The sequence below is a fragment of the Corvus moneduloides genome, chromosome 4 (assembly GCF_009650955.1).
Source record: "Corvus moneduloides isolate bCorMon1 chromosome 4, bCorMon1.pri, whole genome shotgun sequence".
Lineage (NCBI taxonomy): Eukaryota > Metazoa > Chordata > Aves > Passeriformes > Corvidae > Corvus > Corvus moneduloides.
Window position 1 is genome coordinate 73,797,239 of NC_045479.1, and position 21,784 is coordinate 73,819,022.

The 21,784-nt window shown below is 56.2% G+C and overlaps 2 protein-coding genes across 3 annotated transcripts in view; both read right to left on the reverse strand.

Annotated features, from left to right (window-relative positions):
• AHCYL2 (adenosylhomocysteinase like 2) overlaps positions 1–8,523 on the reverse strand; it is a 79,498-nt gene extending 70,975 nt beyond the window's left edge. The window contains exon 1 of one of the 2 annotated variants that reach the window (XM_032106049.1): positions 8,076–8,518. In XM_032106049.1, coding sequence (XP_031961940.1) covers positions 8,076–8,474 — 399 coding nt within the window. In that variant the 5' untranslated portion in view covers positions 8,475–8,518. Of the gene's footprint in view, positions 1–8,075 lie in introns of both variants that reach the window. The other variant, XM_032106047.1, reaches the window with a different exon arrangement.
• Positions 8,524–14,079: 5,556 nt separating this feature from the next.
• SMO (smoothened, frizzled class receptor) lies at positions 14,080–21,695 on the reverse strand. The gene is made up of 12 exons (XM_032106895.1): positions 21,310–21,695; positions 18,844–19,049; positions 18,041–18,250; positions 17,791–17,963; positions 17,441–17,660; positions 17,235–17,358; positions 17,066–17,158; positions 16,765–16,873; positions 16,441–16,626; positions 16,005–16,153; positions 15,784–15,918; positions 14,080–15,636 (listed from the first exon to the last, which is right to left on the reverse strand). The coding sequence occupies exons 1-12, from the start codon at positions 21,557–21,559 to the stop codon at positions 15,104–15,106; spliced, it is 2,388 nt and encodes a 795-aa protein (XP_031962786.1). The 5' UTR covers positions 21,560–21,695; the 3' UTR covers positions 14,080–15,103.
• Positions 21,696–21,784: the final 89 nt, after the last annotated feature.

Here is a 21,784-nt window from a genome sequence, read left to right on the forward strand (position 1 = left end):
CCATGAAGGAATTTTTCCCCATATCCAACCCGAACCTCCCCTGGCACAACCTGGGGCTGTTTCCTGCTGGGCCAACGCTGTCAGCTCTGCACGTTCTGATTTCCCAGAGCGATCCAGCAGAGGGGTCATTGTCCCAGCAGTTCCAGCCGATGTCCCTGCCTGCTGTCATTTGTCACCTCCTCAGCACGAAATAAAGGGACTTCACTGATCCACTTGTGGCTTCTCGGGCCTCAGCTTGGCTTAGCAGAGCCCAAAAATAAGAAATGAAACAAAAAATAAGAATGTTTTCTGGTCTTTGCCCCGGTTCGGCACCTCTACAACCCACCCTGGCCTCCAAAGCAGCCGAGGGAAGCTGAACAAACGCAGGGAGCACAGAAATATTTTCATTTGCAGCAGGGGAAGCCGAGTCTCGGCCTCAGTGGACTTGCTAAAAGCACAGACAAGCAATAACACCTCCTGCACCTGAATCAAACCCTCGGGAGAACCCACGATTTTCTGAGCTAGCTGAAGACAAAAAGGATTTTGTTATCAGCTTTTGAAACCTCGCAGTAACAGCAGAAAGACTGGAGAGGGATTCAATGCCAGTGGAGAGTAGAAAAACTGCAGGTTGTTTAACAGAAAACCACTTCAATTAACGCCAAACTCGATGTGAAATGCTGGAAATTACAGCCCAGAACGTCCAAGGCGGGGGTTGTTGTCTTGTTGTTTTCAACCAAAAAACGCCACATCGAACACATCAGTGCATCCTGCAAACAACAAAAACCATCTCAGGCCAGACTGAAAAGGATCCCAGCTGAATTCCCCAGCTCCAGAAAGTCCTGGAGAACTCCAGGTCTGAGTCAGCGGCTTTGAGAACATCCCTGGGAACAGACAGCAGCAGGAACTGCAGGGAGCTGTTTGCCCAGACTGGTCCTTGAGTCATTTTTATGGGAATGATCCATTCCCCGGCTTTTCCCAGGATGAAACATCCATCAGGTTCACCTCTGGGGGGTAAATAAGGAGCAGAACTTCCTAACTCCTTCTGTTTTTTAAATACTTGCCTTTGGGATCTAATCTGCCATGGGGTGGTTCAGCAATTTTTTTGCAAGTACCTAATTTTTGAGCTGATTTTATCTCTTCTTTCTGCTTCTCATGAAAAATGCAACTGGCTGCCTATTTAAGGCTCTGTCAGGACAGGGAAAAAAAAAAAAAAATATATATATATCTAAAAATACCTGGAGTTCCAACAGTCCCAGCCCTGCAGCATTCCAACTCTTAGGATAAAGCTGGAAATTAGGGGAATATTAAAGCTGGGAACTGAGGAGAAATAAAACCCCCTAGAATCAATAAACACTCAGAGCTTTGGGAAGAAGCTGTGTCCATCAGTGGATGGAACAGGTTCATTTTGCACCATCCCAGGGTGCTCTAAGCCCTGTCCAGCCCGGCCCTGGACACTTCCAGGGATGGAAAATCCAGTTACAAACCCGAGACGGAGAACCTTGGAAAAGCTGGAGAGCACAAAGCACCCCAGCACTTTTTGGAATGTTAATTCCAGGCTCTGCCCCATCCTTGCTTAACCCAGAGTGCTCCAAAGTCACATTTCCTTTCACCTGGGACAGGAGCTGGGCAACGTCACCCCAAATCCTCTGGAAGTCCCCGCAAATGTCATTTATTTCCATTTCTGTTGGCCCCAGAATCTTCTGGAAAGCCACACGGAACCCTCGGCTCCCTCTAACAACTGTTCCAGCCAAGACATCTGTGCGTGACTCTAGCATAGCAAAAATAAAAGACATCTCAACGTGTACTTACAGAATTACACAAGTGCATTTCCCAGCAACGACAACAAAAGACATTTCAAGAACTAAAAAGCAACCCGAGGTTCTCTCAGCAGCACAAACTGTGCCACAGCTCGGATCCAAAAAGAAGCGTGGCCAAAGATGCCAATTTCATCAGCTTCACCCGTGGTTTCGAGGGATAACAAATTCTGGTCCATTCTTGGAACAACCTGGGATAGGGGAAGGTGTCACCCAGGTGGCACTGGGGGGTCTTTAAGGACCCTTCCCACCCAAAGCATTCCGGGATTTTATGGGAATTCAGAATGTATTTTGGGAGTGAGCGCTGATGCCATGAGCTGCACCTATGGAATATTTGAAGTTTGAAAGTTTCCTTAGCAGCTCCATCAGGCTGAATTCCTGCTCTGGGAAAAGCTGGACAGGCTTTGGATGCAAAAAAAATGCCAAGCCAACATCGTTTGAGAACACTGACCTTCCCAAATCCAACTGGAAACAAGAAATCCACGCTTCCTAAGGGCACTGAACCCTGCTTTGAGGCCTTAAACACAGCGTCAGATGAGAAAACCTCTCCAAAAAACCCTTAATTTTTAAAAATCTTTGACCTCCAAGCTCCCTGAAGAATTCCACATTCCTCAGGCCTCTTCCCTCCTGCACTTTCTCCTGCTGCGGAGCTGGGATTAACTGCACAAAGCCTCTGGTTAATCCAGGACACACACACACACACACTGAATTTTGGGTCCCGCAACCGCCTCTGCCTCTGGAAATGAGTCCCTCACAGCTGCACCACCAAAAGGAGCAAACAGAGCTGCCTAAAACCTTCCCTCCTTTTTTACCTCCTCCCAATATCTCACCTCAAGCCCCAGAACGTTGCTGGGAACAGCTGATTCTGCCAGCGCTGATGCTGCAACTAAAAATACGAACCATTTTCTCCCCGTGCCGGTGCCACCTGCGTCAGCTGCTCCCGGCTGGAAAGCTCCCCACCTTCTGCTCCTATTTCCAAACTTTCCATCAAGAAACACCCTGAGCTGACACCAGCAGCCTCTGGATACACCAAAGGAAGAAATTCAGTGGTTGATACCTTCTCCAGGCTGAAATTGAAGCATTTCAGAGGGATTTTTTGTTGTTTTTTTTTTTTTTTTTTTGCTGGAAGTGCCTTTAACTGCAGACCTGAGCACGGAGGATTTCACACAAGAAATATTTAAAGCTTATTTTAGCCTTAACTCCCTCTTTTCCTCCCAGTCAGTTTGCTGCTCATTCCAAGCCCTGGAGTCTAACACTTCTGCTGGGACTCAAACAAACAGCCTCCAGGATTTTTATTTCGAGGCTGGACCTTATTTCTCAGGCTGCCTGTCTCTCTTCCACCCATCGCTCCCATTTTGAGACCCACAGCTCCCCTCCCCACAGGAGAGGGCATCAGCCATCCCACCCCAAGCAGGAGGAGGTTCCCCTCTCATGACTGAGGTTTTACTCTTGGACCTTTGGCTTTGAAACAGCAAAACTGAAATGGAAAATAAATCATTGAATCACAGAACGGTTTGGGCTGGAGGAGACCTTCAAGATCAAACAAACTCGCCCTAAATATCCATTTATTCTAAATATTGGAGAAGAAAATGTTTCGGTTTCGTAGCCTACCACCGTGGCAGCTCAACACCTTGAGAATTGCATTCCTTCAGTTTGCAGCATTCCTTAATTTAACCAAAACGGAGCAATCTTCCTGCTCCACCTGAGCTACCTGGCTCCTTCCTTTCTTTTGAGCTCCAGCTCCTCCTTGCTGCACTTCAGTCAATCCCATGGCTTCACAATTCACCAGACAGAGGTAAAAGCAAAGCCTGAACGGTCAGCACCCAGAGCTGTAATTCCTTCCCCCTGCCTTGTTGTTCACACCCCAACTCAGGGCCAAAGCTCCAGCTACGCCTTTTAACTGCCTGGAAATTCAACTACCAGCTTTCTGTCCCTCCAGGAGAGCCACAACACAAAGATCTCGATGTGTTGCAGCGATTCTGACCTGCCACGGGAACAGATTCCGGTGCCACAGCCCCCTGGCAAAGGGCAGCTTTGCCATTCCCAGTTCCAAGGCTCCCTGCAGCTCTCCCCGGCTGCTGTTCCCTCACCAGCTCATTTCACAGCCATTATTTCCCTCTCCCTTCACCTTCCCTTCCCGCCCCTCAGCCCCAAAGGCTGATGGATTGATCTGTGTGCGCTCGGTTCCACACAGGCACCTTCCAAAATTAACCCGGATTCATCGGCGATTATCGCACCAAATTAAAGAACACGGCCTCCCCCCAGAAGGTTTTCCTAAAGAGCATTCCAGCCACGCTCGTTCCGTGCATTTCCCGGGAAGTCAGCCCCCGGGAGAAGCATTTATCACCTGGCAGAAGTGACGGCTCGGGGTTAGAAGGGAAAAAGAGAGGCGAAACGCACGCATGGATGTAAAATCCTGAACGGAGCCAAAAAATCCCCCCCATCCGTGTGCCCCACCAAAGGTGGGAATTTACACGGGAAAAGCGAGGCTCGCATCCCAGTGAAATGTGCTGGGAACCAAGGTCAGAGGCATCGTTTAGAGGAGCCACATGAGAGTCATTTACAGTCTGAGCAGAACAAAACCTCCCGTGGCAGCTCCCCAGTCAGGTGATGTGCCAGCCCAGTGAGCAGCAGGCATTTTCTGGGATGAAATCCCTGCACCGGGGAATTTCACGGTGAGGAGTTTCAGGAGGGTTAGAGCGGAGCAAGGACACGACAGGAGGATGTGGCACCTCGTTAGCGGTGCACGGTGACACGGTGACAAAAGCCATCGCTTCTTCCCACAGCCCCCGGCGCTGCGGAGGCGTCTGCAAAGAGCAAACCGTGCCCACGAAATGAATCAACAGCCCCAGCAAATCAATCCCTTCCCAGCCCAAAACCTCGGCTGTAACGATGGGAAAAGCGCAAGAACACGGCTGGAAATCCGAGCAGGCAGCTGGGCTTTCTGCTGGGACGGGGGGGGGGGGGGCGGAAAAAAATATCACCTTTTGCTTTGTGGCTTGGTGTTTGCTTAATATAAAACCTCCCAGTGGCTGCCGTTTAACCTTCCCAGTGTGGGGTGCAGGTGCCAAGCACTTCACAACCATTAAACCAAGACCTGAATCTGTTTAAATCCAAGTTTTTCTTGTGGAAGAGGGTTGGAACTGGACGGGCTTTAAGGTCCCTCCTACCCCATCCCATCCCGCGATTCCACGACTCTTCTCTCAGCTGAAGGAAAGGGGCACAGAGTTGCCATGACAAGGCTAAGATCACCCAGTTAATCAGCTTGGGAGTCTTAATTACAGCTCCCCCCTCACTAGTAACAGATTTCCAGAAGTTCTGTGACTCTCAGCCCTTGGATCTGGGAACGCTCTAAGAACTAACACACCACGAGCATCCACCACTCCCCCAGAGCTGATGAGCGATCAGCTCCTCATCAAAACACCACTAAAACCCCAAAAACCAGCCCAGGTGACTCAGGCCCTGACTCACAGGCACGGATAAGTTTAGCCCAGGACACCTGAAGCTGTTACTCAGCCCCCCTGGCTTCACCTCGCTCCCCACGCGCCCCTGACTCACCCCAAATCCACCCCAAATCCACCCCACGGCTGAGCCAGGGCAGCTCCTGGAGAGGCTTTTCCATCGCCCACTCCATTCCCAGCTCTTCCTCGACCTCACACGCTGGAAAGGTTCATCCACCGGGAAATTCACTCAACCTAAAGGGGGGAATTTCATCCCGTTTGCCACGGGAGAAGCTGGAGGAGGGCAAGGAGAGAGGGTCAGGAGAAGGTTTGGAACCATTATCCCACGCCTCAAAAGTCCAGTGTCACCTCAGGAATGAGGAATTACAGCATTTCCAGCAAGAATCCAAAGGGAACAACGACGGGATTCCAGGGGTCTTTTCCCCAAGATCGGATCTTCTTTTTTTGAGAAAAACCCAGCACCATCTATGTGTGCATATAAATATATATAAAAATATAAAACAATAATAATAAAAGTATTTATATACCTAAAAATATAATTTTACTCCATCTATTACTTCCTATTTTATACCCTACCAAGGTAAAATACAAATCAGAACATCTAAAAGCAGGCAGATAAATAAAATACTGAACTGACAGAGAAGAAGATTTCAAATGAGAGCGGTATCAGAGGAAAAGAGTCACTGGAATTTTCTGGGAACTCTGGTTCTGTCTCAGGACTACAAAATCCCAATTTAGTGGCGTGGTGTTTCAAGGACGGGTGTTAAGATTTCAAGGAAAGGAAAAAAACCCCAAGAAAAATATATTTGTACAATCTATAACCCAGTCAATAAAAAGCTACTGAGATTTTTTTTTTCTTCCAAACACTGTTTAGAATCAGTTTCACTACAAATTTCACCCATTTTAATTAGACTTTTACCTCTGTTTCAGCAAAGTTCTGTTGGATCTGAGTAAAAAAAAAAAAAAAATCACCTTGCTTATTTTGGTTCTAAACCTCCTTTCACCAGATGCTTCAGCTCCACGTGCCCAATTTTACAGCCACAGACCCGGGGACAATTTGATGGCTCCCAAATCTGGTTTTATTCCAATACCACGGCTCCCTGAGGAGGAGAGGAGCCTGGATGTGGAGATGTGGTAAATGCAAAGCCTGGTTTGAGTGGCAGGAACCCGCTGAAGTCACTGGGAAAAGGAGGAGAAGGAACAGTTTGTGCTCCCAGATCCCCTTCCAGCAGCACATCCCGCTGCCTTTAGCAACCAGACGGATCGGCAGCTCCAAAGAAACCCCTCCCAGGAGCCAGCTGGGAGCTGGGCTGCTCCTCACGTGGAATTCCAGCTTTCTCCTGGATCCTTTGCTCTGCTCCTGCGAGGCACCAGCTGCTGGGATTAGGAGCACCCAGGGAGCAACGCAGGTTTGAAGCCGTTCCTGGTAACGACCCCAGCCCAGCCCACCCTTCCCTCCCAGGCTTAGTGGGAATTCAGTGCCATGGAATTCAGGAGGGGAAGTGCAAGGACAAATCCCTTCTTGTGGTTTAACCCAGGAACGAACGGAGAGGGACGGGATAAAGAGTTTAGAAGTACTGAGCAGAGTTGAGGAGAAATATGGGTGCCCTGAGGGTCTCTAAAAATAGAGATGGGATTAGGATATCAGACAGAGAGGGCTCCAGACACTGGGGATGGGAGTCATGATCTTAGAGGAAAAATGTCCTTTATCGAGGAGCTGAACCCCCCAGCAGGGAATTTTAGGGGGATGAAGAAACCTTGATCCAGACTCTCCTCACGGGCAGACCTTGCCCTGCAGGGATGTGCTCTCCTTCCAAGGAGAAACTGGAATTTCAGGGAAGCCATGGTTTAAGGAAATCACGGTTATGGAGACAAATTCCCTCACCCTGGGTCTTCCAAAGGGAGAGGAAATATTGCAGCAACCCCAAAAGACGGTGGAAGTCCATTAGTAGGGAGGTAAAGTCTTCACCCCAAAGTTTCATGAGATGGGAGGCTCCCCTTAGGACAGGGACACTTCTTTTCCTACACCCCTCAAAAGTTTCACGGGGGACAACTCCTCCTCCTGAGCTTTCCAACGGGAAGGATGCCAGGCACGAAAAGACCAGGAAAATGTGCATTTCCCTCCATCCACGCACGGAGGATGTATCCACAGCAGAGCACACACAACCCCCCTACTCCAGGGAGTGTCCGTGCCCACGGCTGCATCCACCTGAGGAGCTGCAGACACGCAGATGGATTCACCAGGAGGACAGAGCTCCACACGCTCCTGGGGTGAAGCTGGAAGGTCACAGCCGGGATGGGGCACCCCAAAACCCACCCTGACTCACCCCAAGGCACAGGGACATCCCGCATCCAGGTACGGGCACACCTGGCCGTGCCTCGCATGCCAACGTCACCGGCGGCTCCCGGTACATTTTTATCTGCTGCTTATCCATATTTCCAAGATAACCCTGGGAGCGTGAACCTGATGTGAACCCACACACACCCTGGAGCTCACGTACCGCGTTTCCCGCAGGCACCCCCACACCTGGGGGTGCGGGAATGGGCTGTGAACACACCCAGCGCCACCCCACAGGGCAGACACGGGGGGGGACGTGGCGCAGACAGACCCCCAGACATGGCAGACCACGGCCCCAAAATGCAGCCACGGCCCTGGGGCACCCCCGCGGGGTCACCGACACCCCCCGCGCACCGGGGACCCCACAGCGGGCCGGCCCCTGCCCGGCGGAGGCAGCGCCGCGGCCCCGAGCCCCGGGCCGGCTCCCCCGAGCCGCTGTCCCGCACAGCCCCGCCGGGGGGTTCCCGGTGTGGCCCCCGTTACCTTCTTGACGGTGCGCGGCGCCTCGGTGACGGTGCCGTCGGGGCTCACGAGCGCCTCGGCCGCGGCGCCGCTGCTCTCGCCGCCGTCGCGGTGCCGGTGCTGGGGGTGGTGCGGGTCGCTCCTCTTCATGGCCGAAGCCTGCGGCACCTTGGCGGCGGCCGAGGACAGCCCGGCGGCCGAGGACAGCCCGGGGCAGCCGCTCCCCGGAGGTCGCTCGGCGGAGGGGGCCGGGGCCGCCTCACGCTCGGCGCCCGGCACGGGGCAGGCGGCCGCCGCCACGCCGTGCCCTGGCGCGTGAGCGCCCACAGGGTCGCACGGCGGCCCCGCCGCCTTGTCCATGGGGCCGCCGAGCTCCTTCAGCTCCACGGCGGGCGCGGCCACCGCCACCTGCACCGACATCGCCGCCGACTGCTCCGGCTCCGGCTGCGGTTCCCTCAGGGCCGCCGGCCCCGCCCCGCGCCGTCCCGCCCCGCCGCCCTGGCGGCCGCGCTGCAGGCCGGGATACGCAGTCCTCCCGCCCGCGCTCCGCCCCGTCGCGACTACAGCTCCCGTCATCCCCCGCGGCGCGACACCGCGCCCCGCCTCCTCGCGGCGCCGCGCGGGGGTTGGCGGGAGTTGTAGTCCGCGCGCGGCTGCCGGCGGCGGCTGAACGCCCACCCCGTGAAGGCGTTGGGTTCTTTTTTCACGTTTTGGTGAATTTTCCGTGTTTCAGCCGCCGGACACAGAATCGCAGAATCACTGAGGTTGGAAAAAACCTCCAAGATGATCGAGTCCCAGTTGTGCCCGATCCCCACCTTGTCCCCAGCCCAGAGCCCTGAGTGCCACGTCCAGGAAGGAATTCCTTGGACACCTGCAGGGATGGGCACTCCAAACCTCCCTGGGCAGCCCCTGCCAAGGCCTGAGCACCCTTTCCAGGGGGAAATTCCTGCTGGCGCCCACCCTGAGCCTGCCCTGGCCCAGCCTGAGGCCGTTCCCTCTCTCCTGTCCCTGTTCCCTGCCAGCAGAGCCCGACCCCCCCCGGCTGCCCCCTCCTGTCAGAGACTTGTGCAGAGCCACAAGGTCCCCCCTGAGCCTCCTTTGCTCCAGGCTGAGCCCCTTCCCAGCTCCCTCAGCCGCTCCTGGGGCTCCAGCCCCTTCCCCATCTCCACTGCCCCTTCTCTGGACTCACTCAGGTATGGCACTTGGTGTCCCCACAGTGCCAGGGAGCTCCCCAAGGCCCGGCGTGCCAGGAAAACCCATGGAAATGAGGAGCCACAACATCCTGGCCTGGGGAACGTGTCATCCCAAAGCCTGGAACTTGCTGTCCTGCTGGGCCTGGTGGCCACAGAGCTCTGCCTACAGGGACAAGCCCCTGAGATCCACCTTTTCTAAATCCAGTTCTTCGGGAATGTGCTAACCCATCCTTTGATTGTTGGTATTTATTGGGAGCAGCCCTGGGAGAAGAACTTGGAGCTGTTGGTTGGTGAGAGCTTAATTAATTCTGAGTTCTCAGGTGTCAATTCCAATCCTCAGGTGTCCAATTCTCAAGCCCTGGGTGGGCCCGGTGTTTGGGATGAGCTGAGGGAGAGGGGAGGGACCTCCCCAAAAATCAGGAGGGAGAAAAGCGATGGAAGCAGCGGAGCAGCAAACCCTGGGAGGCTGAAGGAGGATTTCAGGGAAGAAAGGGCTGGCTGCGAGTCATCGGAGAGGGGCAGGAATTCCAGAGGGGGATTGGAGTTAAAGGAAAAGCAGCGCATCCCTGTGTGCCCGGAATGCGATGAGGACAGTTCTCACTGAGCTCAAGCTGTTTCCTACTGAAGCAAAACCAGGGTCTGACTCGGCCGCACGTTCCTCCCTCTCTCCGGGATCACAAAACTCCCTCTCGGGAGGATTCCAGGCTCAGGAGGGGCCTCTGAGAAGCGAACTCTTTGAAAGCCGCCGGGGGAGGGCTCTGAAGCTGGAGCGATGTCCCTCCCCTTCCATTGGCGCTGCGAGAGCAGGCGCCGCGGTTCTGCTGAGGAGAGGAGCTTGTGTAGACCTGGAGATGGAGAAATCCTCCGGGATTTATCATTTCCTGGTGCCACAGATCCCACAGATCCCACAAAAAGATCCCAGGTTGTTTCGCACACCCTTAACCAAGGCAAAATCCTGACCCTGATCCTCTTCTCCTCAGGAGAGGAGCTTATGCAGGCCTGGAGATGAAGAAATCCTCCAGGATTTATCATTTCCCGGTGCCACAGATCCCACAAAAACCCCACCAGGTTGTTTTGACCAAGGCAAAATCCTGACCCTGATCCTCCTCTCCTCAGCAGAGGAGCTTGTGCCAACCTGGAGATGGAGAAATCCTCCAGAATTTATCATCAGATCCCACAAAAACCCCATCAGGGTGCTTTGCACGCACTTGACCAAGGCAAAATCCTGACCCTGATCCTCCTCTCCTCAGCAGAGGAGCTTGTGCCAACCTGGAGATGGGGGAAATCCTCCAGAATTTATCATTTCCTGGTGCCACAGATCCCACAGATCCCACAAAAAGATCCCAGGTTGTTTTGCACACCCTTGACCAAGGCAAAATCCTGACCCTGATCCTCTTCTCCTCAGGAGAGGAGTTTCTGCCAACCTGGAGTGGAGAAATCCTCCGGGATTTATCGTCTCCTGGTGCCACAGATCCCACAAATCCCACAAAAAAACCACCAGGTTGTTTTGACCGAGGCTAAATCCTGACCCTGATCCTCTTCTCCTCAGCAGAGGAGCTTGTGCCAACCTGGAGATGGAGAAATCCTCCAGAATTTATCATCAGATCCCACAAAAACCCCATCAGGGTGCTTTGCATGCCCTTGACCAAGGCAAAATCCTGACCCTGATCCTCTTCTCCTCAGCAGAGGAGCTTGCGCAGGCCTGGAGATGGGGGAAATCCTCCGGAATTTATCATTTCCTGGTGCCACAGATCCCACAGATCCCACAAAAAGATCCCAGGTTGTTTTGCACGCCCTTGACCGAGGCAAAATCCCGCCCTGAGTTCGGTCCTTTGAGCTCACCTGGCTCAGTGTGGGACCTTCCTCACCTCGTAGAGGCGACTCCTGAAATCGGGACACTGGCAGGGATGGCCAGGATGGATTTCATCCATTTCATGCCACCAGATGGATGGCCAATGCCAACCTTCCTCCCCTGGGGTGAGTGGTTAAGTGAATCCATAGGGAATATGTGTATCCATAAGGAATCATTTCGCTTTCCTGGGCAAAACGTCCTGTTTTTCCTGGGAAAAACCCCCGGAACTCCCAGTGCTAACTGGACATCAATCACAGGGTGGCACGGAGAGATTATCCCAGCTCCCAGGGATCCGTGTGCCGGGCTGTGCCTGGAGATTTATCTGGGAAAACAACGGATATCGGGAGAGGAAGGGAGAGGCTGTTTGGGGAGGGAGGGCTGAGAGAGGCTCCAACAATCGGGGCTCTGTGAGAGCGAGGCAGGTTGGGGCTGGCTCCTTCCCTCGCTCCCTGACACTTTTCCTTGGAAGTTTGGGAGAAAGCAGCCTTGGCAAAGCAAAGTTTCTTTCTCTGAGAGCCGTAGATCCACAGCAGAGTTCGGTTTCTCCCACTGATCACGACCACAAACAAAATTGAGGCAGGAAAGGAGTGAAAAGCTGCGGTTTTCAGGCTGTTTTCTGTCCCAGCTGGCGTGGAAATCCCTCATTCCCGGCTGGAATGGGGATGGACACTCCATCCATGCGTGGTGGAACCAAGCTGGAGCCAGGGGCGTGGAGCAGAGGCGAATTATCCCCAAACTGGAGCAAATTGTGGCCCAAAGGGGAGGGAAGAGCAGGCTCAGGCTCCATGTCGGATGTGGCTCGACTTTCAGGACAAGAAACGGCCTCAGGCTGTGCCAGGAGAGGCTCAGCTTGGACATCGGCAGGAATTTCCTCATGGAAAAGGCGCTCAGGCCTTGGAACTGCCCAGGGAGGTTTGGAGTCGCCATCCCTGGAGGCGTCCGAGGAATTCCTGGTGACAAGGTGGGGATGGATCAGCACAAGCTGATCCTGGAGGGCTTTTCCAGGAAAACGAAATGATTCTGGGATTGCCTGGCATTGCTAACCAGAGGGGGAAGGAGGGATGAAATCCCAGGTGGGCACAGGGATGAGTTCCCAGGTGGGCACCCACGCCTTGATCCCACACAAAGAAGGAACCCCAGGATTTTTTCGGGTTTTTCCCCACCGCAGCAGCCACGAAATCCAGCGTGGCCGAGCCATCCCACCCCTTGGATTCCCACATTCCCTGGAATCCTCCATCCAGCTGCAGCCCTGACCACCTTCCCGGCCTGGATTTTGCCCATTCCTGGGATATCCAGCCCAAAAATCTGCTGGAAATGGAGCCAGAGCCAGGTGTGTGATGGGCACCAGGACTGCTCCGTGTGGATCCTCTGCTTCCCTGATCCCAGTTAAAACCAGCTGCTGGTAACTGGGAATGGTTTCGGCTCCTCTCCAGCCCTTCCAGGCATGAAGGAAATAGGGAAAAACCCCCAGATTTATGGAAGTTTTTCAGTTCTTTAAGGCTCTGGCACTCGCCTGGAAGCCACCAGAAAGTTGTCATTTTTCCAGGATATAGAATTCCAAACTGGAAATCGATACCACCCTATAACATAATCCCTTCCAATTGCTCCTCTGGCCCACTGATAGGACTTTTGGATGATTTTGGGGGGCTTTTTGGGGTGATTTTGGGCTGATTTTTGGCCATTTGATTCCAGCAATCCCATTTTTCTGCAGCCATCAATTCCTCCTGGCAGCATCCCCGTGACCTGCCTTCACTATCCGGAGATTTCATCCTTTTAATTCCACCAGCTGGATGGAAAATGCCAACATTTCTCCCTGGGGAGGAGCGGTTAAGTGAATCTGTAGGGAATAAGTGGATCCATAGGGAATAAGTGGATCCATAGGGAATATTAATCAGATTTCTTGAAATCTCCCTGGTTTTCCCCGGTGAAAGCTCTGGAGGTGTTGGGAGATGTGTGACCCTCGGTGCTTTGCTCTCCTGCACCTCCCACGGGAATGTTGGAGCTTTTCCCTAAGGATATTTGAGATCCAGGCAGGAAAATCCGCTGGATTTTGGCAAATTGGGGGTGTTTTCCTTCCTTAAAAATGTTGTACCTCTGTGCCAAATCAAGGTGGGGTGGGGGTTTTTTTGGGAGGGAATATGATGTTGTCAGGCCATCTCCTGCTGCTTCCAAAATTTAAATATTTCCGCTTTTTTGTTGTTGTTTCAAAACTGCAAATTATTTAGGAGTAGCTTTGTTAGAACTGGGTTTTAACTAAGAAAGCCACAAAAGAAAATATATAGAAAGGCGGGGAGGGGAAAAAGGGCTAAAAAAAAAAGAAAAAGGGGCAGATAAAGAGAAATATTTTGTTTCATCCCAGACAACCCAGCTTTGACTCCGGAGCAGGGTCAGCCCTAAAAAAAACCACTGAAAAATGCAATTTTCCCTGACCAATTCCACCCAAATGTCAAGGTCTGGTTTTCAGGATAACCAAACCGTGCAGCTGCCTGGCTCCCAAGCGAAATAAAGAAGGGATCTTTTCCCAAAAGCAGCGTTTTTCCCCCCAAAAAAGCACCGGCGCTGTGGGAAACATCGGATGGGACCTCACCTGGCAGTTCCCCCCCAAAATTTGGGGCCACCCAGGCGAGGATTTGGGGGATATTTTAGCCCGTGGTGCCACCTGCTGGCAAAGGGCCCGCCCAGTGCTCCCAGTTTGCGGCCAGTTGTCCCCAAAACTGTCCAGTTGTCCCCAAAAGTGTCCCCACAGCACCCGCTGGCATTTCCAGACCCTCCCTTCTGCATTCCACAGGTGGAGCAGGGGAGTTCAGAGCACTTTAAAGCAGTTTTTACGGTGCTTTAAAGGAGTTTGAAGCACTTTAAAGCAGCTTCAAGCAGTTTTTAAAGCCGTTTTCAAAGCAGGAAGGAGTTTTAGGAGAAAGGACAAGCTCCCCCCAGTGTTTTCCCACATTGATCCCTCCCCCAAAGAGCCCAGAGAAAGCACTGGGAATGAAAACTCGGTAAATTTAATACTGATACAGGAGGGTTTTCCTTTACACAGCAAAAAAGAACCCGTGGAAATCGCTGGGATAGCAGAAAAAAACCCAAAAAAGCCAGGACTTAATAAAAACAGGGGTAATGGGCACATCAAACACCAGCAGGGACTGGAGCCCTCCTGCCTCAGGGCTCGGCTGGGTTTGCTGCGAGTTCATTTTCTCCTTTTTTTTTTTCCTAAAAAAATAATAAAAAGCTTTGCCCTGGGGGTTGCTGACCCTGATTCACCTCGAGCACGCCGAGGTTTGAAGGTTTTTTGGGGATTTCTTTTCGCTCAGGGAGTGCCCACGCAGCCCGAGGCGATTCTCTTCCCATTTCCCGTGGCGCTGGCACCCCACTGATCCCGATCTGGGTCTGGCTCAGCTCTCTGGGGAGCTGGAAGGCACTTTGGGATCTCTGAAGGGATTGGGGTGAACCCAAAATAGGGGAGCATCCCAGGGATGCTGCTGCTGCTGCCGCCCCTGTGGGCTCACCCCGAGCAGAGGCCGTGCCTGGCATCACGTCCCCATCATGATACAAAGATTAAAAAAAAAATCAGAAATTTAAGAAAAAATTCCCTATTGGCACAAAGTGTGTGTGAGCTCTACGTACCTCTAGCCGTGGGTGGGGCAGAGCCAGGGCCGTCAGCACCCCGGGGTGTGGGGCAAACCTCCCCAAAATCTACCCTGATCTACGCTGTCCCCGAGTGTCCCCCTCGTCCTTAAATCCCTGTGGGAGCTGGGGCTTGTTCCGCTGACAGCTCCTTTCTCCCAGGGATGCTGGAGGGAATCCCAAACCCTTGCCAGGCTGGGAAGGGCATCGAGTCTGTCTGGCTGATGCAGATGCGGCCTCCAAGGGGAGAAATCGGACGTGGCCACGCTGGTGGGATATTTGGGACGGATCCCAGGGGGATGAGGTGGGTTCTGGTGTCCCCTCGCGGGCTGCTGGAGGAGCCTTTGGGTCTCAGCCCATCCCCTGCCCACATCCCGGTGGGATCAGAAGTCCGAATCGGGATCCAGCAGCTCCGCGTCCACCAGGTTGGTCCGAGAGTGGATGGGGGCCAGCCCTGCGCGGCGGCCCTGAGTCCTGGGCCCCCCGGGGCGGGGCAGGGGGCCGGGGTTGGGGGGCCACAGGGGGCCCCCGTTGTGCTGCCAGCGCCCAGCAGCGGGGCCGGGGCTCTCCTCGTCCGCGGCCCTGCTCTCAGGGCAGAAGGGGTTGCTGATGAGGTGCAAGACGTTGGCTCTGCGGCGCCCGTCCCACGGGCCCCCGGGGAAGGTGGCATCGGGCTGGACAGGTGGCAGGACATCGGGGGCAAAGGCCACCAGGCAGGGCTGAGGGGGCAGGCGGGGCAGGCGAGGGACGGCGCTGGGCGCGGCGAGGGCTGCGGAGCCCCCCAGGCAGCGCTCGGGGTCGGGGTTCACCTCCTTCTTCTTCTTCCTCCTCTTCTTCTTGCGGCCGCTGCGCTTCTGCAGCTCCGGGGACACGTCGGCCTCCACCACCCACAGGTTGGCTCTCTCCTCTGGTGGCACTGGGGGACGCGGGGTGAGGTGGCTGTGAGTGGCCACATCCCCGCCCGTGCCGGCCACCACCCCCAACTCCGCCTCCCCGCACAGCCCCGACACCCCCAGCGCGGCTCATCCCCCAGAAATCCCCCGCGCGGTCCCCAAGCACTTGCCAGGTGTCGCCACGGGTGTCACGGAGATGTCCTGGGGCAGGATAGCCCCTCTCCTGGCCACCATCTTGGTGACGTGCTGGGCCCACGCCGAGGACACGTCGGCCGACGGCTCGTTGATGTCGAACGCCAAACCAGCTGCAGGGACAGGGGTGTCCGGTCAAGGGGGGGACAGTGGGGACCCCAGGGTGCTGCTGGGGACATCCCCTGCCACGGGCACGTACCCACGGGGCCGTCGTGGGACACGGTGTGCATGCTGAAGGACAGCTCCTGGCCCGGGTCGCGCAGCAGCTCCTTGCGCTTGGAGAAGGCCTTGGCGATCATCTTGCTCTTCTTGATCCTCTTGGGTTGGTCATCGCTCTGCCCCGTCAGCCTGGGGACACGGAGGGGCACAGAGGGGACGTGGAGGGGCACAGGTGTCACAGCTGGGGGCACAGGGACCCTCCCCATCTCCCCCTCCCGTGCTGGATGGGCACACCATGCTGGGGAATGGGTTCCCTGGGGATGGAGGTGTCCCACAAATGGGAGAGGCCACCCCATTCCTGAGCTGCTGTGAGCCCACAGCTCATTGAGCTGAGGGACAAACATCTGGGGAATGTCCTCCAAAATCCCATCGGATGGGGCAGGAGGGGAGCTCGGGTGACACCCTCGGGGTCCCACCTGCACCAGGTGCGCTTCCAGATGAGCAGGGTGGCCTTGGTCCAGACCCAGGTGCTCATGGAGACGCCGGTGCCGAACATGGCGAAGAGGTTGATCTTCTCCACCAGGAGGCTCGGCCGGTTCTTGATCTCGCAGTCCGGGATGGGTTTGTTGGTCTGCGTGGCGATGGTCACGTTGGCCTCGCACCTGCGGGGACGCACGGGGGACGGTGGCTGTAGGGCCAGGGCCCCGCGGCGATGCGGTGGCACCGCTGGTGGAGGACATGGGGCCGTCCCCGCTGCGGTGCGGGGTGCCGGGGGCCACCCCTGTCCCCGTCCCACTCACAGGACGTATTCCCGGAAGCTGCGCTCCCACTCGGCCTGGTTGAAGAAGTCGTAGAAGTGGCAGCCAAAGGTGATGAAGACGAAGCCAAAGGCCAAGAAGCCGAAGATGCCTGGAAGAGAAGAGGGACATCCCCGCTTCAGCCAAACCCCCGGTGACACCGAGACAAAGACGCTGCACTGGGCCTGTGCCACCGCCACTGCAGCTTTGTCCCCCACTGCCACCACCTCTGGTGACTTCAGGGGACAAAATGCCCCCATTCCCACTCCAGTTCCCTCGGGAACAGTGCTGGGGGAGCCCTCACCCAGGCGCAGCATGGTCTCGTTGATCTTGCTGGCCGCCTTCTCGCTCAGCAGCCCGGGGTGGTTGCTCTTGATGGAGAAGAGCGTCATGACCCCTGTGGTGGAGGATGAGGGGGTCAGGGTGTGGGGACACCCACGGCGACCCCACCCCTTCCCAGAGCCCACACCTACCCCGGATGAGGAAATAGCCCCCCACGATGAGCACGAGCCCGATGGGTGCCAGCACGAAGCCGGCTCGGTAGCGGTAGTTCTTGTAGCCCACGAAGCAGATGCCACTGACAGAGTCACCGTCCACCTGGCAGGGACAGGGACAGCAGGGTCAGCTGGCTGTGTGGGCGTCACCCTGAGACATCGCCCCGTGACGGCGGCCCCGTTACCTGCGCCACAGCCAGGATGGCCACGGTGAGCACGAAGGGGATGGACCAGGTGATGAGGTGGAAGTAGGAGGTCTTGCCCAGCAGCGGCTGGTAGGTGGTGCCCAGCGCCTTGAAGGACGTGTGCCAGGCGTAGGTGAGCATGACAAACCAGATGACCCCCGACATCAGCGAGTAGTACACGATGACGAAGATGATGACGCAGGACAGCGTCTCGTTGGAGCTGCAGAGACAAGCGTGTCACCAACCTCCCCGAGGGGACGCGCAGGAGGAAGGGGGTCTCACCCTCCAAGAGCCCTCCTTGGTGCCCGGGACAGCTCTGGTGGTGGGCTGGGGACGGAGGTGACACCTACGTGGGCTCCCCGAGCCGCATGGTGCCGTCGGCCCGGCACACGATCTCTTTGCGGGCGCCGTCCATGAACTGTGCCAGCCAGCCGATGCTGCCCACGAAGAAGCAGGCGTTGACGTAGAACAGGATGACGGCGGGGTAGCGGTTGGAGTTCCTCCAGTCGGCAACAAACGTGGCCTGGGGGGTGGAGAATGTGACAGCTCAGTGCCCGGTCCCCTTTTGGGGACACCTCCCCGTGTTCCCCCGCGTCTCACCAGGGTGAAGAAGGTGCAGAAGATGGTGACGGAGCTGAAGGCGGCGATGTAGACGTGCATCTCGCGGTGCTCCTTCTCGGTGAAGAGCGGGTTCTGGCACTGGATGCCGCAGCCCTCCACGTCCTCGTACCAGCTCTTGGGGTTGTCTGTCCTCACCAGCGGCGCCTCGCACTGCCCCGAGCTGTTGAACTTGATGTTCTGGACCTCATTCTGCCAGAGGGGAAACGAGGCTCTGAGGAGGAGGAGGAAGAGGAGGAGGAGGAGGAGCAGGAGGAGGAGGAGGAACAGGAGACACCCCCGTGGCCAAGATGGACACCAGTCCCCCATGGAGGGCAGGGGACAGCTGGGTTTCATAGTCACTGTGGAATCATGGAATGGTTTGTGTGGAAAGGACCTTAAAGCCCCTCCAGTGCCACCTCTGCCACGGGCAGGGACACCTCCCACTGTGCCAGGCTGCTCCAGCCCCAATGTCCAGCCTGGCCTTGGCCACTGCCAGGGATCCAGGGGCAGCCCCAGCTGCTCTGGGCACCCTGGGCCAGGGCCTGCCCACCCTCCCAGCCAGCAATTCCCAATTCCCAATCTCCCATCCAGCCCTGCCCTCTGGCACTGGGAAGCCATTCCCTGGCTCCTGGCCCTCCAGGCCTTGGCCCCAGTCCCTCTGCAGCTCTCCTGGAGCCCCTTTAGGCCCTGCAAGGGGCTCGGAGCTCTCCCTGGATCCTTCTCTTCTCCAGACTGACCAACACCAACCCTTTTCTCCTCCAGAAAGGAATTTCCCTTCCCATCCCCGTGTGCCCGCGCCGTACCGGGCACCCCTCGGGGAAGCGGTCGGTGGTGCACTTGAGGAAGTCGGGCCAGCCGCGCTCGCGCTCCACGATGGTGCAGGGTGCCCGGGTGGCCTGGCACAGGGTCTGGCTGGGCAGCTCCACCTGCCCATCCTCGCACTTGGGCATGTACACGGCGCAGAGCAGGGGCTGGATGACGTCCCAGCAGCGCGGGGCGTTGCGCAGGCCTGCGGGGAGGGGACAGCGCCGTCACCACCCCGGGCACGGCCAGCTCCTGCTGTGCCCCCACAGCACCCACACAGCGCTGGGACCCCTCTGTAGGGCCTCGGGGGCACCGTGCCCGTCAGCGGGGCTGGACAGAGCCCCTGCCATAGGGGCTCAGCCCCCGTCCCTGCTGTACTGCTCCCCTCTGTACTGTACCCCCTGTACTGCTCTTCTCCACACTGTGCCCACCCCCAGCCCCTGATAAACCATTTTCTATATGTACCCATCCCCACTCCCCAAATAAACCATTTTCTATATGTACCCATCCCCAGCCCCCAATAAACCATTTTCTATACTGCCCCCATCCCCAGACTCCTGCCATGCAAATATCTGTACTGTAGCCATCCCCTACCTCCCGCTACACTGCTCCCCTCTACATGAATCCATCCCCTGTCCCCTGCTACAGAGGTTTCCATACTGTACCCATGCCCAGCCCCCCTCTATACAGTTTTTTATACTGTACCCATCCCCACTCCCCTGCTATCCACTTTTCTATACTGTACCCATCCCCACTCCCCTGCTATCCACTTTTCTATACTGTACCCATCCCCACTCCCCCTCTATACACTTTTCTATACTGTACCCATCCCCACTCCCCCTCTATCCACTTTTCTACACTGTACCCATCCCCACTCCCCCTCTATACACTTTTCTATACTGTACCCATACCCACCCCCCCATCCACTTTTCTACACTGTACCCATCCCCACTCCCCCTCTATCCACTTTTCTATACTGTACCCATCCCCACTCCCCCTCTATCCACTTTTCTATACTGTACCCATCCCCACTCCCCTGCTATCCACTTTTCTATACTGTACCCATCCCCACTCCCCCTCTATACACTTTTCTATACTGTACCCATCCCCACTCCCCCTCTATCCACTTTTCTACACTGTACCCATCCCCACTCCCCCTCTATACACTTTTCTATACTGTACCCATACCCACCCCCCCATCCACTTTTCTACACTGTACCCATCCCCACTCCCCCTCTATCCACTTTTCTATACTGTACCCATACCCACTCCCCCTCTATCCACTTTTCTATACTGTACCCATCCCCACTCCCCTGCTATCCACTTTTCTATACTGTACCCATCCCCACTCCCCCTCTATCCACTTTTCTATACTGTACCCATCCCCACTCCCCCTCTATCCACTTTTCTATACTGTACCCATCCCCACTCCCCCTCTATCCACTTTTCTATACTGTACCCATCCCCACTCCCCCTCTATCCACTTTTCTATACTGTACCCATCCCCACTCCCCCTCTATCCACTTTTCTATACTGTACCCATCCCCACTCCCCCTCTATCCACTTTTCTATACTGTACCCATCCCCACTCCCCTGCTATCCACTTTTCTACACTGTACCCATCCCCACTCCCCCTCTATCCACTTTTCTATACTGTACCCATCCCCACTCCCCTGCTATCCACTTTTCTATACTGTACTCATCCCCACTCCCCCTCTATCCACTTTTCTATACTGTACTCATCCCCACTCCCCCTCTATCCACTTTTCTACACTGTACTCATCCCCACTCCCCCTCTATCCACTTTTCTATACTGTACCCATCCCCACTCCCCCTCTATCCACTTTTCTATACTGTACCCATCCCCACTCCCCTGCTATCCACTTTTCTATACTGTACTCATCCCCACTCCCCCTCTATCCACTTTTCTATACTGTACTCATCCCCACTCCCCCTCTATCCACTTTTCTATACTGTACTCATCCCCACTCCCCCTCTATCCACTTTTCTACACTGTACTCATCCCCACTCCCCCTCTATCCACTTTTCTATACTGTACCCATCCCCACTCCCCCTCTATCCACTTTTCTATACTGTACCCATCCCCACTCCCCCTCTATCCACTTTTCTATACTGTACTCATCCCCACTCCCCCTCTATCCACTTTTCTATACTGTACCCATACCCACTCCCCTGCTATCCACTTTTCTATACTGTACTCATCCCCACTCCCCTGCTATCCACTTTTCTATACTGTACTCACCCCCACTCCCCCTCTATCCACTTTTCTACACCGTACCCATCCCCAGCCCCCCAATATCCCACCCCCTCCACACTACACCCAACCTCTCCCTCCACATCCCCCCCCCACCCCGCGCCTCCCTTCACGGCTCCCCCATCCCCCTCCAGCCCCATCCCGGGCCTCTCCCGCACTCGCCCCGCTCCCGGTGCCGTCCCGTCCGTACCGGACCAGAGCAGCAGCTTCCCGTGCGCCTCCTCCTGCGAGGCGGAGTCGGTGGCCAGCAGCGTGGAGGTGGCGGCGTAGGGCAGCGCCGAGCCCAGGCAGGCGCCGAAGCGGAGCCGCTCGCAGGGCGCGGGGCGGCGGCAGCGCGGGGGCCCGGCCGAGGCGTTGTGGGCGGCGGGGCAGCGGCCGCCCAGGGCCAGCGCCAAGGCCAGCGCCAGCGCCCAGCGCCTCCCGCCGCGGCCCGGCCACATCGCGGCGGTGCTCGGCGGGCTTAGGGCGGCTCGGAGCGGGGCGAGGGGCCCGCCATGGCCCCGTCGCCTTTGTTGGGCTCGCCGGGAGCGAGCGGAGCGGCCCCGCTGCTCCTCCTCCGCCTCCTCCTCCTCCGCCGCCGCCGCCGCCGCCCGCGGCCCGGCCCGGCCCGCGCCCCCCGCCGGGGCGGGCTGAGGGAGGGACCGCGGGGGAAGCGCTGCGGAGGG

Excerpts from the sequence above, each read along its gene's own strand:
- SMO (XM_032106895.1), bottom strand. The coding sequence starts at position 21,559 with ATGTGGCCGGGCCGCGGCGGGAGGCGCTGGGCGCTGGCGCTGGCCTTG. Across the intron at positions 16,627-16,764 it reads AGCTTCCGGGAATACGTCCT|GTGCGAGGCCAACGTGACCA; the intron begins GTGAGTGGGACG and ends GCGTCCCCGCAG. Across the intron at positions 16,154-16,440 it reads TGGAAGCGCACCTGGTGCAG|GCTGACGGGGCAGAGCGATG; the intron begins GTGGGACCCCGA and ends CCGTGTCCCCAG.